General features: G+C 47.0%; 1 protein-coding gene across 1 annotated transcript; it reads right to left on the bottom strand.

Annotated features, from left to right (window-relative positions):
- Positions 1 to 9,746: 9,746 nt before the first annotated feature.
- On the bottom strand, positions 9,747 to 14,445 carry IBA57 (iron-sulfur cluster assembly factor IBA57). Its single transcript, XM_054390089.1, has 3 exons — positions 14,129 to 14,445; positions 12,768 to 13,114; positions 9,747 to 11,467 (listed from the first exon to the last, which is right to left on the bottom strand). Exons 1-3 carry the CDS (start codon positions 14,443 to 14,445, stop codon positions 11,076 to 11,078), a joined length of 1,056 nt encoding a protein of 351 aa, XP_054246064.1. The 3' UTR covers positions 9,747 to 11,075.
- Between the last annotated feature and the right edge of the window lie 1,284 nt (positions 14,446 to 15,729).

Below are 15,729 nucleotides of genomic sequence, written 5' to 3'. Positions count from 1 at the left end.
GTCCTTGATATCAGTCCACAAGTTGTCTTCTCTGAAGTATGCAGCATTGCCATGCAAGCAGAAATTCAAATTCTTAAGGACAGACTTTACCTATTTAAAAGCAATTAAAAAGGAGAGGAAAAAAATAAATCTAGTTACCACATTTGTCAAAGTTGCACTTACTTTGCACTTACTATGCATGAAATTAATTTCTAGCTGCCTCCCATTGCTCATTCCACCATCTCACACCATCTACAGTTCCTCCAGCACCACCCACACCTTACACATTTGAAGAACAGAGATGTTAGCACTGGGAGATCCCACAGAACAGACAGAAGAGCTGCTGACCACAAGTCACAGAAGAACTCTTCACCTAGGGTCATGCAGACAAAGCCACACTGCCTGGAAGGACTCTTCTCCTCAGCTGTACCCTGTCACACACAGGTACATTGCACAGGTCCACATCAACCATGCCAGTCCATAAGCTCATCCCATGATTCTCTTCAGCTGCACACATCTGCCACAGACCTGAGCATCCAACCCATCACATAACACGACAAACAATCCTCAGGCACTTGGGACTGCTCCCATTTGAGTGCTGCACTCCAGACTCATAGCTTCTGTCATTGGCAAAGTAAGCCACCAACCTCCACTGAGCTTTTAGCTATTTGTGATTTCTCAGCTGTTCTGTCAAAGCAGACTTACTGATACCCAGCAGGTTTGGTTAATCACTATCTTTGTGAGTACTGACAATTTTAAAACTGGGTTTCACAGAGCATTAGCTGATTATCTGACAAAGCATCAGTTGGGATCTCAAAGTCCAAACAACAATCCATTTTTACCTCCAAACAGGAACTACTTCAAACCATGGGAAACTTCCAAAGCATTGCAGGTGCTGCATGAGCAGCTATGTCAGAGTCCAGCCTAAGCTTCACACTTACACAGCTGTTCAACAGAGGCCTTACCTCCATGCCAGGGCAACACAACCCCTGACAGAAAATGGGTTTGCAGGGGTAGCTTTCTCTGGTTGTCACTTAGCTTTTAGGAGTTGATACAGACATATGCTTATTGCACTGCTGGTAAATAATTCATTCCTAGAAAGGCTTTCTGGGATATCTTCAGGATCCAAGGGTGCTACATTAGGACTCTGGTAGAAGCCAATGCTTTAGTTAAAGCAGCACTGCCAGCTGGCACTGTGTTACATTGACAAGAAGAGAGGTTGCCACAGAGTACTTTAGCATCACATCCTGAATGTCTCAATAGTTTTATTTTCTTCTGTGTCATTCAAAAAGAACTTTGAGCAAAAAGACCAATGACCACAGCACAGCATCTGAAGAAAAGAACTGTTCCAGCAGCAGGGAAAACTGATGAGTTCCTACATGTTGATGTCCCATCCCAAGCTCATCAAAACAGCAGCAGCAGTTTTCCATCTACATTCTCTTGGTTCTTCCAGTCCCTCCCTGCTCTCCCAGTGAAGAGCCCACTATATGACTGGACAACTGGGCCATGCTTAAAACCATTCAAAGCCTTTCTCTCTGTGAGGATCTCTCCTCTGTGAGGCTGTCAGCTGTCATGTCATGGAAATTCATTCCCACTGAGACATCTGTCCACCTCTACCCTAGTTCCACTGGATTTGGTGGATGATGCAGAGCTTAGTGGAGGAATGACAGACTCCTCAAAACCAGAACCATTCAATATCAAAAAAAAAAAAAAAAGGCAGTCTCCTTGGGATTCCCTAGGAGTGCCATGGCCACTCATCTTCCCAGCAAAGCTTTTTGAATTAGTGCTAGAATCTCTAAATGAATCTTGTGAACACTGAGCCCTCCAAGCATGTGCAGAGTCACCACACTGGCTGTGGTGTCTTCTGACCCCTGAAGACAGGGACAATGTTCTCCCTATGTACATGGACAGAGATACACTTTCCACCATCTTCTTGCACTTCTCAAACAGAAGCAGAAGCTACAAGAAAGATGAAACCTATCTTTGAATGACTTCTTACTGACTCAGGGTAGTGTTGCCAATCTGAACAGCTCTTTTTCTGGGTTACACAAAGAGTGGTATCCTCAGGTGGATTTACACTGCACTTCAGAGAGGCACAGTGTGCACACAGACACACACTGAAGGCATCCTGGCAGAGTAACCATGTCACAGGCTTGGAGATTCCATGTGCTACAGTACATCCAACCCTCCAAGAACAGAAATGATTTGAAACATGACCTTATTATTGCAGGGAGATCTTCAGCAAGGCCTAAAACTCTCCCACCTGAGGGTTCACAAGTTCCAGAATGAGGTTAAAAGGGAAAAATTAAGTCTAAAGAGCTGCACTTGTCTCTAACCCATGTGCTCTGACAACAGAGTTTGGTGGGGAAAAGATTTCAACCTGCTCAATTCCACCTTCACAAAGCATTACCCTTGAAATAGTACCCTGTGAGGTACTTCTTCCTAAGCCTCCTCAAACACACAGAACATTTCTTCAACATTCAGATCAATTTCTTGTCAGGGGCAAGAAACAAAGCACAGTAAGCAGCACCTGGGAAGCCACATGGTACAGATTTATCCACCAAGAACTGTGGCTGTCAATGTACAGTTACCCTAACTTCAGCCTTCCCAAAGTCAGCAATTTCAGACATTCAAACTCATAACCCACCCACTTAACTGAAATTCTTCCTTCATTAATCTGAACATAAATGAAGAATAATTTGCTAGCAGGTAGCTTAGGAGCAGAGCTCTGATCTCCATTTTGTTTAAATTATTTTAAAAGCTACTGGGTTTGGTTTTAGGGATTCTCTTACATAGATCTACACAGTCTTAACTGTAGCCCAAAGCCACTTTGAACATCTAAGTCTTACTATTTCCAACTACTTTTGCATGCTGTCCATCCTCTGGAGTTTCAAACAATGCTTTTCCTTTATAAAAGCCAAAAGACCCTAATTAATCCCCAATTTAAAAAAGTAAAAATGTCCTTCAAGATGCTGTCAGCTGTACAAACATGAAACACAGCTCAGCTGCAAGATGTCACTATCCAAAAGTTCCAGCGTGGGGCTGCTGAGGGGAAGGTGGCAAAAGGCACCTACTTTGATGGGTCTGGCACTACATTCCCCAGGAGATTCAAAACATCCAGTCTGCAAATACATGTTTAAGTACCTGAAGGGATCATTTGTGTTCAATGCAGGCTCCATGGAAATAAAAGAGAATTTAATGCCAGCTTCCTCTACATATTCACCTTCACATTCTTACCACGTGTCACAGTTAGCTCCCAACGGAGAAGGGAAACACGAAGGACTCTTAAACAAATAGAGTTTAAACTGAACTTCTACTCACTTTAGAGTGAGCTATTCCACAGGCAGCTGAGATGCACAAATTGTAGATTATGTCCTTGCCAAACAAGGATTATTTGGATTAATATGCTCTCAGGAAAACTTTTTGTTTAGGAATATAAAATTCCAACTCAAGTTACAAATGTTTTTTCAGGCTCATTTTGACAGATGGACAACCTAGTACCATTTAAACTCTACTAAATCAGAAAAGTCTTCTTTTTAAACAACAAAAAAGCTGAAATTGTCAGTTACTGAGTGTGTGAAAACAAGCTCTTTGAAGTTACAAAACAGCATATGTGGTCAAATAAACAGCATTTTTTAATCAGCTGCACAAGGATCTGTGTACATTATATATCATTATAAAGACATTTGTGTATTAATATCATGAGACTACCAAGATTAGATTAAAAGCTACTTTCCCTACTTAACAAGCTCCTCACTTTGTGAAATTCAAGCACTAAGCAGCAAATTTCAAGACTGCAGAGTGAGCAAACAGTGTCACTTCACAGATCTATACTGTTTCTGAAGGGGAATGAAAGGGAATCTATTACCTGCTTGGGTAGTTATTACCTTTCTCAGAGAAAGCACGACTGCAAGCATTCCCAAGTTTCCCATCCACTTCTTAAGTCCCTCCTCATTGCCCCTATTAGGAGGCTGGTGGTTAACACCAAGAGACAGACGTGTTTGGAGAACTATGTCGGGCGCCGACTTGAAAGGCTGGGGGCCACTAGCAGGCAAATAAATCATGACACTAACTTTAAACTACAGCACCACAGCAGCCTAAGCCAGTATCACCCTGCAGAAATCCTTTGCTGGCTTATCTTCCGGCTTTTTAAAAAGATCAGTGTCACAGCAGACGCTGGGAAAAAAAAAAAACAAAACCAAACATACAAACAAAACAACAACCCACAGAAACCTCCTCCCATTATGAGAATCAACTTCCACCGCGACAAACCTGCAGAGCCGTTCCCACCAGCCATTCCCTGCGCGCATTGCTCCCACCGGCAGAGGCCAGCGGGGCAGTGGAGGCAGCAGGGCTGCTGCCAGGTGCCAGCGGTGCAGCCCGGAGCACTGCAGCAGCGTTCAGCCCGGGTCAGCGTGCTGAGCCAGCGCTGCCGCCGCACCTCCCTTAGCTCCCCTGCCATGGGACGCAGGCTGCACACCCCAGTTACTACACGCGCACTGTTGCCAGGCTCTGGAGAGCGTCTCTCCTCCACCCTGGGAAGCTGCAGGACAAAAAAAAAAAAAAAAAAAAAGGTGGGGTGGGGGGGGGGGGAGGAGGACAGAAAAGCGGCAAGCAGGCTTGGGGCTGAGGGCGGGGGAGCAGCCCCTCCAACCCAAGTGTCAGCGCTGGCGTGAAGCAGTTACTCCACAAGGCTGTTCCTAGACGGAGGAGTCGCTGCACCAACGCTACGAGAAACAGCACAAACTGCCTGCCCTTAAATGTCACCTCATGATTTCTGCAGCGACACGACCTGGCAAACACCTCTGCTGCCACCGACATCTTCCCCGAGCAAGCAAAGCTCTCACACTGCCCAAAGGCCCTGCCACAGAAGTGAAAGAAACACCAAAGCTTACATTTTTGGTCGTCTTGCTTTACAACCAGTCTCAGCCATGTAATGTCTGATGTCACTGGAGTACCAGTATGTGGAAGTACTATGGGAATTGTAGTCTTTCCTCTGTTGTGCAACAGCTACGGGGCTGGGGATGCAGGACTGCAAACGCCGAGCCAGGAACCCGCTCCTGCATGCGGGACCTATAGGGGACAGCAGAGGGGGAGGACAGCAGGGAAAACACAGCTGAGCTGCTTTCTTCAGCCAGGAAACACTTCTCAGATAGGAAAGAAGTGCGTGGGAGGGCTTGAAAAGCTCCCTCCCCTCCTTCCCACTCAAGAAGTGATTTCTAAGCAATTATTCTCAGGTGATCGTGTGCTTTCCAAAACCATCCCAGCAAGGAAATTTTGATCACTATAATACACACCATAACAACATCATATTTTACAGTACAAGAGTTCTCATGGCAAGATTCTTGTTGCTCTGGGGCTTTGTTAATTCTAGTATCTCAAATGGAGATAATGTTTGGGCTTTTTTTTGCCAGTGGTGATGATGCACCTGCCACTTTTGTTCCTTTCTCCCCACTGAGAGCTCACCCCATTTGAGTAACTACGGGAGACTTGCAAAGAGTGAGAAAATCAAGCCCTGTTCTTCCTGTGACAAGAATTAAAAGTTGTTTTATTTAAAGGCTTTATTTCATGCTAAAGTGCTGTACCTGACTTATTCTTCCCACTGTCAGTCAAATACCTCACAGGTGGTTACATTTTATCACCTTTTACACAGTTTTCCTTAAAGTCATTATTTTCCCATAACTTTGCCTTAACTCAGAGAGAAGATGGCTCCTGACCTTTCCCTCACACATCACCATATTTTTAATGCTACAAAAAGAATGAAGAAATATAATTTAAGCAAATGAAAAAAAAAATCAAGAGGTGGTGGAACAGAGCCATTTCCATCCTTTTTGAAGAAAGCAAAGAGGGGGAAAAGTATAAGATGTAACTCAGTTGCTGGGAAATGCAGTCCATCATCAGTCAACTATTGCTACAAAGCCTCACGACCAGAAAAACAAAACCACAACAAATAAAACACACACACACACAAAGGAGAAAGCAGAGTACTAGTAGTTCTGATTAAATTCTTTCCAAGACAACCCTCAAGCTGCCCTTCCACATACACTGAACTCATCTGACATATGTTGCTTGCCCTAACAGTAAAACTACCCCCAAACCCATCTTACAGAATATGGGAAAACTATCGCAGGCAAAAGTAGAAATCAGAAATCACTTGGGTCTAAAGTTCTTCAACAACTTAATGCAGGCAGACTACAAACAAAATAATCTTAAAAAGGAAGGGGGGAAACCAAATAGCTTTGTCCAAAAATTTTCTTCTGCTCCCAAGGCTTTTTCACCAAGTGATGTTTGAGGGTTGGAATGATATGATCTTTAAGGTCAGCCCAAAGCATTCTGTGATTATCTGACTTCCAGTGTTATGACAGGACAGTACTAAAGTATGTGGAATAATTTTAGTGATGAGTAGACCCCACTAGTATGGGCTGAAGTCTGACAGCAGAATTCCACACTGGTTTGGCCTGGGCAAGACAGAGGGAAAGAGGAAATCCAGACAGAAATCCACATGGACAGTTTAAGCATGAATTATTTCCACCAGCTGGAGAAAAGTATGTTACAGAAGCAACCTTTTCTGAAGGGTTCAGTGTCCACATAACAGCAAAATGCCTCAAAAGCAAACAGAGAATAGTTTGAAGTCAACACATGGCATCTCTCTTTGCCACCATGCAGCAGAAACTGTGCCTCAACAATATTCTTATAAAGTTGCCAGTAGTTAACTACACTTCTCTCAAGGTAACATGGAAAATGCCCCCCGTGCATGTAAACAGCTGCAATGGCTGTGAACAAGGGGGCAAAAGCTGCCAAAATTCCTCCACCCTGAGAACACCGGAGACAACAATCCTGCCGGGAAAGCAAGCCCACAACAGGCTGTGAGGAACACCCTGGTCTGTGACTCTCTGCTGTCCAGTGCTTGGATACCTCCTAAAGATTTCAAAGGTTTCAGCAACACCTTAACAGTGGACAAACATAGTCAAGAGATTCAGCTTCAAATACCTCCAAGGACTTTTTAAAATCTCAAGTAACTCTGTGAAGAAGCAGCTCAGACACAACCTCAGCATCAAACGGGACACAGTGAGTTCGTTTTGAGTGATGATACATTTAAAATAGGCTCATTTTAGTGTGTCAATAGTTAAAAAAAAAAAAAGAAAAAAGAAAAAAGCATCATTGCAGTGATATAAGAACTCAGTGTGATATATCTTCAGAGTAGAATGAAGTATTAGCAGTCATCCTTTAGACCCCTCACCACACCAAGGCAATTTTGGTGCTTGTTTAGAATGGCAGGAAATATATATAAAACACAAACCAACACCAAACAAAAAAAAAAGAGGGAAAAAAACCAACCAAACAAAAAACCCCAAAGCCCCCCAAACAAGCGAAACCCAAGTAAACAAAAACAAACAAACCAAACCAAAGGAAAACCCGCACACAAAATCCCCACCTCCCCCAAATAAAACGAAATTAAAACAAACAAGAAAACCCATGAGATTAATGCTTCCAGTAAACAAAAAGGGGGAGGGGAGTGGGGGGGATCAGGAACAAGAACAAAAGAAGGCCAAAAAGAAGAAAGAGAACACAAACCAACTTTTTTTTCCTGAAACCAACCATTTCAAAAGCATTCCCCTTCGCAGCCTCAGAATCACAGAATGACAGAACGGTAGGGGTTGGAAAGGACCTCTAGAGATCATCGAGATCAACCCCTCCATGCCAAGGGAGGTTGTCCAACCCTACTGGAATTTCAGGCTCTAACACTTCCTTACTTCACCGCTCTCTCCGTGCAGAAACAGCACTCATTTTTGGTGTGTCAGCAGGGCTCGGGGCTCTTTAACTTCCCAGCACACACAGTCCTCTGACAGGCTGCCTGTGACACAGGCAGTGGAACAGGACGACAGCTTCACACTTTCGCAGGTATCTCCTTTATTAACACAGCTCTACCAGCGGTCACACAGCTTCCCTTCCCTCCTAAGACCCTGCTCCGTTCCTCACCGGGCAGAGGCCGCTTACTCCCCTCAAAGAAGCGAAGCGCGCATCACCCCCAACTCCGCCTCTCAGTGCTCCCAGCCCCATCCCAGCAGCCGGGAGGTGCCAGGCCTGCCACCTCACCTCTGCCCGGACAGCCCCGCCAGGCCGAAGGGCCGGACCCTGGGCGCTAGCCACGACCATCTTATGGCCCTCCCGCCAGCAGGGGACGGGGCGGTGCGAGTCGCAGCACCGCCCTGCTAGCCGCTCCGCCTCCCCCGCCCAGCGGCCGTTACAGGCGGCGCGACCGGGCGGGAACGGGCGGGAATGTGGAGAGCTTTCTCCGCAGAGCTTCGGGCGCCAGCCGTGGCGGGAACGGGAAAGGGAGCGGGAGGGTGGGAACGGGGAGGGATGAAGCATGGCAGAGTGGAAGGGGGAAATGGTGTGGCGGGGAGGGTGAGGGGAAACTGAGGCAGTGATGCAGACGTGGAGTTATATAATGGTATTGGTTGAAGAGCATCCGACCATGAGTCCAACTGTTAACCTAGCACTGCCAGGTCACCACCAAACCACGCTCCTCAGCACCACATCAACATGGCTTTGCAATCCCTGCAGGGACAGGGACTCCACCACCACCCTCAGTAGTCAGGTCTAGGGTTTGATAACCCTCTTGAGAAAGAAATTGTTCCTCACATCCAACCTAAACCTGGTGCAACTTCCTTTTGCCACAGAATCACAAACTGGTTGGGGGTTGGTAAGGACCTCATCTAGTCCAACCTCCTGCTACAGCAGGATCACCCACAGCAGGTTGCCTAGGGTTACAATGTCCAGGCATCCTCCCCTTGGTATCAAGTGATAGAATGGGAGGAAATGGCCTGAAATTGCACCAGGGGAAGTTTAAGTTGGATATTAGGGATCATTTCTTTCTGAAAGAAGTGGTCAGGCATTGGAACAGGCTGCCCAAGGAGGTGGTGGAGTCACCATCTCTGGAGGAGTTCAGGAAATGTGCAGACAAGGCAGTTCAGGACATGGTTTAATGGGCATGGTGGTGGTAGGTCAGTGGTTGGTGGTAGGTCAGTGGTTGGACTCCTTGACCTTAAAGGTCTTTTCCAACTGAAGCACTGCTATGATTCTAAACACCTCTGCAAAATCAACCTCCTACCAACCGAGCTGATAGCCTGGCCTCCCAGCCAAAGCCACTGACAATGGAGCAGGCTATGAGGGAGAATAAAAAACAATAGCACAGATTGGGGCTACCCTCTCCAGTTCCTGCCACATCCTTCCTCCAGATATGATCTAGTGCCTCTGAAAATCAACCCAAATGTGTGTTTTGTGTGTAACCACCAGCATTTGCAACCTGCAGCTGTTGGCAAAAGAAAAGCCTTTCAAATGTATTAAGACACTAAATGTGTGTGCCAGGAAAAGATGCAGGGCTTCCCCTTACAGAATAAACAAGGTGTTCATTCAGGCTGCACACATCAGTGCAACATGACTGTTCTGAGGAGGCTTTGCACAATGGGTGGCAGAGAGGAGGCTTTGCATTGTCAACACAGTTGGCACTGTCTCACCTTTGTCACATTTGAAGGATCCAAAAAGGATGAAGCACTTTAGTGCTTATTTTTCTCCATCACAAAGACTTTGCTAACAATCTCAAAGCTAACCAAAGGGTGGTGAGCAGTGTGAGACATGTTTCTTGTCAACAAGCAACCTAACAAAGTATTTCTTTTGTTGTGTATTTTCACACAAGGTAAATAAAACCTCTTCCACACCCGTCACATTTAAATTACAATCAACTTTTAATGAGATACTTCACAAACTCATTTTATAGCAAGCATAAAGTTTTAACCAATATGAGCATTTTTTTCACAGATAAATTCCTTCCACAGTAACGTCATAATGTGATCTGGACGTTTTTGTCACAAATATGCACACAAGAGGGTTTTTTTCCAGTCTCCCTGGGATCTTGCCTGCTTCACTCTCATCATGCCCTAACACACACACACATCCCAATCCAAGAGGGCTCCTGGAAATTCCTGCAGGCTGAAGAGCTGAGGAGGCACAGAGCTGGTTGGCTTTGGGGAAGCAAAGAGGGACACTGCAGAAGCAAGAGCAAGTGTGAAGAAAGAAGAGCAGCAGGAGCCAGAAAGAGCAGTAAAGAAAGGCTGAAGTACTGGGCTGCTCTTAAGTCCCACAGGGGATGGTGGATGGAGAAAATCCCAGCTAGAGACAGCAGAAGGGATACGGTTTTGTATACAAAGAGCTCTCAGAACAATCATGGTGGTGAAAACCCTCAGGAACTTCAGGCTTAGCCAGGAGCATTAACCCCTTTCTCCAGGGACTGCAGCTAAAAGCTCGGGGATGGAGCAAAGGTCTAAGAGGGGTACAGGCTGGAGCTACCGGTGAGGTAACTCCTGCCAAAGGCTTCACGGAAGTGCAGAAGATTTTTCACAAGATGGAAAAACAAAGAAGTTGATGCCAGGAAAAAAAAAAATCCACCCCTCAACTGTTGTTGGCAACTGGAGGGTGCACTTCTGCTGAGACATATGTTTGCCAAGCACCAGCACACCTATACAACAGTCACCCAGGGCAGGCACCAGTGAACCTTATCTCTGTAACACTTCCCTCTCTGAAACGGTTATCTAAGGAAGGAATTGTGCAGGACCAGGGTCAGGTGTGCCAGAGGAGCTGGCTGCTGCTGGTGCTGAACTGGTGAACCAGGATCTTTGAGAGCTCTCCCACCAGGGAATCCAAGTCTGAAATGTGGACTACCAGGTATTCCTCTTCCTGAACAGAATCAGCAGTTAAGAGTGGGAGGAAAAAAACCCCAAGAATCAGCAAGTTTAAGAAGCATCTCAGTGCAAGGAGCGATCTGCTCACTTCAGCCTGAGTATGAATCATCTGCAAGGCAAGAGCAGCATGATGTCTGTTAACAAAACCCATCAGAACACTGCTAAATGGTTGTTTTGAACAGAAACATTCCATGTGTACAACAGTTTTGGGTTCCTGTTCTTCAGTCCTAAAGAATCCTGTAACAGCCCCTCACCATCAAACACCACAAACAGCAGCTGAGGGCACAGTTGCCTTCCCAAACTCATCCCACAAAATTTAATCTCAATAAGGCAAATATGCAATAAATTCCTCATTTATTTACCAGAATTATTTGGCCACCACTCGGGAATACTTGCAGTGAGCTTTACTTTATGCCCTGCTAGGTTGAGGCTGAGTGGTTCATTAGCATTAGCTAACCTTAGCAAAGCAATGCCAAGTTCACCTCTTCCAGCACGGAACTTGCCAGCTGACTTTCCTGACTGGGTTAAGATTTCAGTCCCCTCGGGAATGCTGTCCTGGGGAAGAGGAGCTGAGAACTGGACTGGCAGCAGACGTTTGCGAATGACGCCCACATGGTGGGTCCTGGCTGTCAGCTCCTGTCCAATGTAACAGCCTTTGGTAAAGCTGACACCATTCATGTAGGCCAGGTTGGATTCCAGTGGGAGGGCTACTCCAGGAGGGAGATCTTTCACACCTTCAGGAATTCCTAGGAAAAGAGTAAAAGCAATGGGTAAATGAAGGAAGACTTTCAGTATTTAAAATACCTGGAAAATGCTTTCTCTGGAAATTGCATAACCAAGAAGACCCATAAGAAGCTGTGTGAAATAATGAACTTCCCAGTACTCCAAGATCATAGAATCATTTAGACACACTCCCTTACAAAAACCATTAACCAAATTAGAGCAATGCCAACAGCAAAATCTTTCTCACCTACACCTCACAAGATTACTTCAGTAAGTTACTTTATTCAGAGCTAAAGAACCCAAGTTTTTGTTAAAACCCAAATGCCAAATGCCTGACCAAGTATTTCTTTTTCTAACCAATGACACAAAACCAGTTTGTGTTTTTTTTTTTTAAGTGGAGTGACACACCAGCCTTCCAGAGCAGCACAGCAAGACCAGTGCTGGTGTTTAAGGGAGGCAGCATACCTCTGCAGTCCAGCCCAGTTTGCCCCATTAGCAGCTTGCTTTACAGAACCTGATGGACTCAGGTTTAAACAGAGGACCATCATCTTTCAGGTGTTGATTAATTTAATTCACTCTCAGTGTGGACACAGTAAAATCAGTGGGAGCTCTGTGCAGGCACAGCGTCTCCCAAGACCAAGTTCCTTCTCCAATCAATCATCCACCCCTTGGCCTCTGAGTTAACTCTACAAATCCAGTCCTTCATTCTAAGGGAAGTCAGTTGGGGTGTTTCCTTTTCCTTTCTTAGCAACAAGGGAAACACACAGACTGTGTGTAATCCCCAAATAATCACAGTGACTCAAACCACAAAAAGTTTCCCTCTAAGAAAAGGAATAATCTTGGTTTTCTTTTGCTTTGAGCATTCCTGACCCAGTGCCCAAAAATCTTAGTAATAGGAAACTGTACACAAATATTGCTCCTGGCAGCAGGAAGAATTATAACTGCCAGATCACTTTTAGCCTCAAAGTAGCAAATAAAATTATGTATTCTATATATTAATCATAGAATGCATCAGGTTGGAGGGAACCCTTGGAGGTCATCTTGTCCAACCCTCCCTGCAGTGAGCAGGGACATCTCCAACTATATCAGGTTGCTCAGCATCCTGTCAAGTTTGACCTTGAGTGTCTCCAGGGATGGTAGTATGACATATTAAATATTAATGATATACTAATTAAGCAAGTTAAACACATTGAGACATATCAGTGTGGCTTTCATACTTTAATCCTCTCTCTTGTATCAGCTTCTGGACTCTAGTAATACTATGAAACTGTGATAATACATCAAATCCAGTGTCACAGAATACAAAACAGAACTTGGCTTTACCTTGTTTATACCTGTGCCTGTGGTAATCCTCAGTGTTTCCAATATGACTTCCAGGGATAATCTCTGATAGATTTGCTCCTTTCTTTGTAATCAGTCTCCAGCCCATGACTTCTGTTCTAGGGTCAGGAGTTAAAATCAGAGCTTGGTCTGCACACTGTGTGAGGGAACTGGCAATGTCTCCAGCCCCCTCCCTGGTGGCAACAGCCCACAAAGAGAGGTCAAGGCAAGGAGTGATGTTTACTTTCCTCCGGATCTTGTACAGTTTCAGATGTTTTTGTAGGGCATCCAGCACGCCACTGTCACACTCCATCAAGATGTGTGGCTCCTCTTCTGGACTCTCATGAAGCCTAAAAAAAGTAACACCTACAAGGTCAGAAAAACAAACCCTCAGAGCAGCGGAAGCCAGCACACTTTATTTTCATCCTGGTATGAGTCCAGACATCTGGGAAATCTCACCAAAGGCTGCTGGTGCGCACCAGAGCAGCACTCAGCTCCCCACAGTGAAACACCGGCACTTTTCCAGCCACCCATTCCATTCTTTTCTAGCAAATATTCCCCTCTCCTCTCCTGGGAACAGAAACAGGTCTGACGATAGTCCTCTTTACCACTCACACTTACCTACAGTGAGGTGACTTTCAACAGGAGCTGTGCCTCCAATTATTTACACCATCAACCTGACCTAGCAGTTGCACGCACTCTGTTTTTCACTGACTGACACCTCACCTGGATCAGGTGGCTGCTATATAATATATAATTACATATATAATAATAATAGTATAATAACATAATAGTATTTATATATAATAATAATTTATAAGCTATATATGCTATATAATTATTGTCATAAGTTGGAAGGGACCTTAAAGATCACCCACTTCTAACCCTCCTGCCATGGCCAGGGACACCTCCCACTAAACTAGGTTGCTCAAGGCCCTTCCAACAGGGCCTTGAGTGCTTTTCAGAGGGGGGACATCAACAACTTCTCATCCACAGGAAGAAATCTGTGAAGGTCATGTAGCCCAACCCTCACAGAGACGCTCCAGTCCCCTCAGCATCTTTGTAGCCTCCACTGGACTCTCTCCAGTAGCTCCCTATCCCTCTTTTCTGCTGGGTAACACACAAAGCCTGTAGCTAGGCATGGAAAACACGCAGTGTGCGCTTTTTCGCTAATTCATTTGTAAAGACAAGGTAAAAATGCCTCAGAACCTCAGCGGCTGTGAGACGGCCGCTGACAGGCCCGGCCTGCGAGCGCGGAGAAGCCCGCCAAGGCCGGGCGCTCCTGTTCCCATGGCAACGCGACGCGCTCCCCCCTCCTGCTGTGGCCTCACCCGCTTTCCCCCGCTTCCTCCGCTTGGTCTCACCTGTACAGGATGACGTCATACAGGCAGCGGCCCTGCACGTTGAGCGCATGCGCATAGAGCGCACGCGGCAGGGCCGCGGTGGCGCCATCAGCCGCAGGCGGGGAGCCCTCCCCCGCGGGGGGGGCGCCCGCCGCTACCAGCCGCGTGACGTCATTAGTGAGCAGCCCCTGCAGGAAGACGGCGGCCTCCGCGCCCCGCACGTCCAGCAGCGCCCGGCTCAACGGGAAGCAGGCGGCGGCCCCGCTCCCCCCGCCCCACCACAACCGGCGCAGCCCGGGCAGGGTTGTTATTGCCGCCGCTCCCGCCCTCACCAACATGGCGGCAGCGCTGTCAGAGAGGCCCGGTGCTGCCGCTCGCTAACGCCGATACCGCCATCTTGTGTGTGTCCCCGGAGAGGGCGCCACCTGCTGGTGGGGAGGGGGCAGCATGGGGTCCGCCCCTCTCTCTGCCCGCTCCTCCTCCGCCCCGCCCGTCTCGGGTCAGGCGGCAGTGGTTGCAGGGTGCGTGGAGATCACACACGCACGCACACATGGGGAGTGATTGCTGGGGTCGTCCAGTTCTGTCCGTCGTGCTGCACGGAGGGCCAGCAGCACCGCTTTGGTCCCCGGGCATGCAGCTGCTGTGGAAGTGAAAGAAACAGCCCCAAATAACTTGCTGCCTGTCCCTTGCTCTCCACGGTCCAGTCCCTTTAGCCGTTCCCGTCCACAGGGCGTCGTGTAGTCCAAGCCCTCTGTTACACCAAGGTCACCTACAGCAGCTTGCCCAGGATCACAATGTCCGAGTGGGTTTGGAATCTGTCCAGAGGAGGAAATTCCACAATCTCTCCGGGCAGCCTGGGCCAGGGCTTCAGCGCCCTCACAGCAAAGTTTTTCGGCACATTCAGATGGAACCTCCTGGGTTCCAGTTTGTGCCCATTTCACCTTGTCCTGTCCCTAGGCATCACCGACAAGAGTCTGGCCCCATCCCCTTGCTCCCACCCTTTAGCTCTTGCTAAGATCCCCTCTAGGGGATCTCATTGCTCAGATCCCCTCTAGGGCTGCTCTTCTCCAGGCTCATCAGCCCCAGGGCTCTCAGCCTTTCCTCCTCGCATAGATGCTCCACTTCCCTCAGCAGCTTTGTAGCCTCGACTGGATTCTCTCCAATAGTTCCTTGTCTCTCTTGAACTGGGGAGCCCAAAACTGCACTCAGTACTCCAGATGTGACCTCAGTAAGGCAGAGTAGAGGGGGAGGAGAACCTCCTTTGACCTGTTGGCCACACCCTTTTTTATGCACCCCAGGATGCTGCCCTTATCTTCTTTGAACACCCTTGGAAAACCCGTCAGTAGCCCTGTTCTGCAATAAACGATAGCGTTTGACAGTGGGAATTTCAACTAAGCAACATTACAGGAGAATGAAATCCTTGTGTTACAAAGCACAGAGCTGAAGGTGCCGATCCCTTGCCTCTTGAATGTTTGTTAGGGCTGTGGGAGGTGGACTCTGAAGGGCCTGGGTAGCCCCAGGTTTGGCTGCAGCTCATTACGCTGGAATTCATCCCAGAGTTGGAGAAATGGCTGTGAGTCATGCCTGTCATTTGCCATTGCTCTCCTCTGTTTTCTTCAAGT

Source organism: Indicator indicator, chromosome 20 (assembly GCF_027791375.1).
Source record: "Indicator indicator isolate 239-I01 chromosome 20, UM_Iind_1.1, whole genome shotgun sequence".
Classification (NCBI taxonomy): domain Eukaryota; kingdom Metazoa; phylum Chordata; class Aves; order Piciformes; family Indicatoridae; genus Indicator; species Indicator indicator.
The sequence above is the reverse complement of the archived record's forward strand: the minus strand, read 5'-3'. Positions and strand labels throughout refer to the sequence as shown.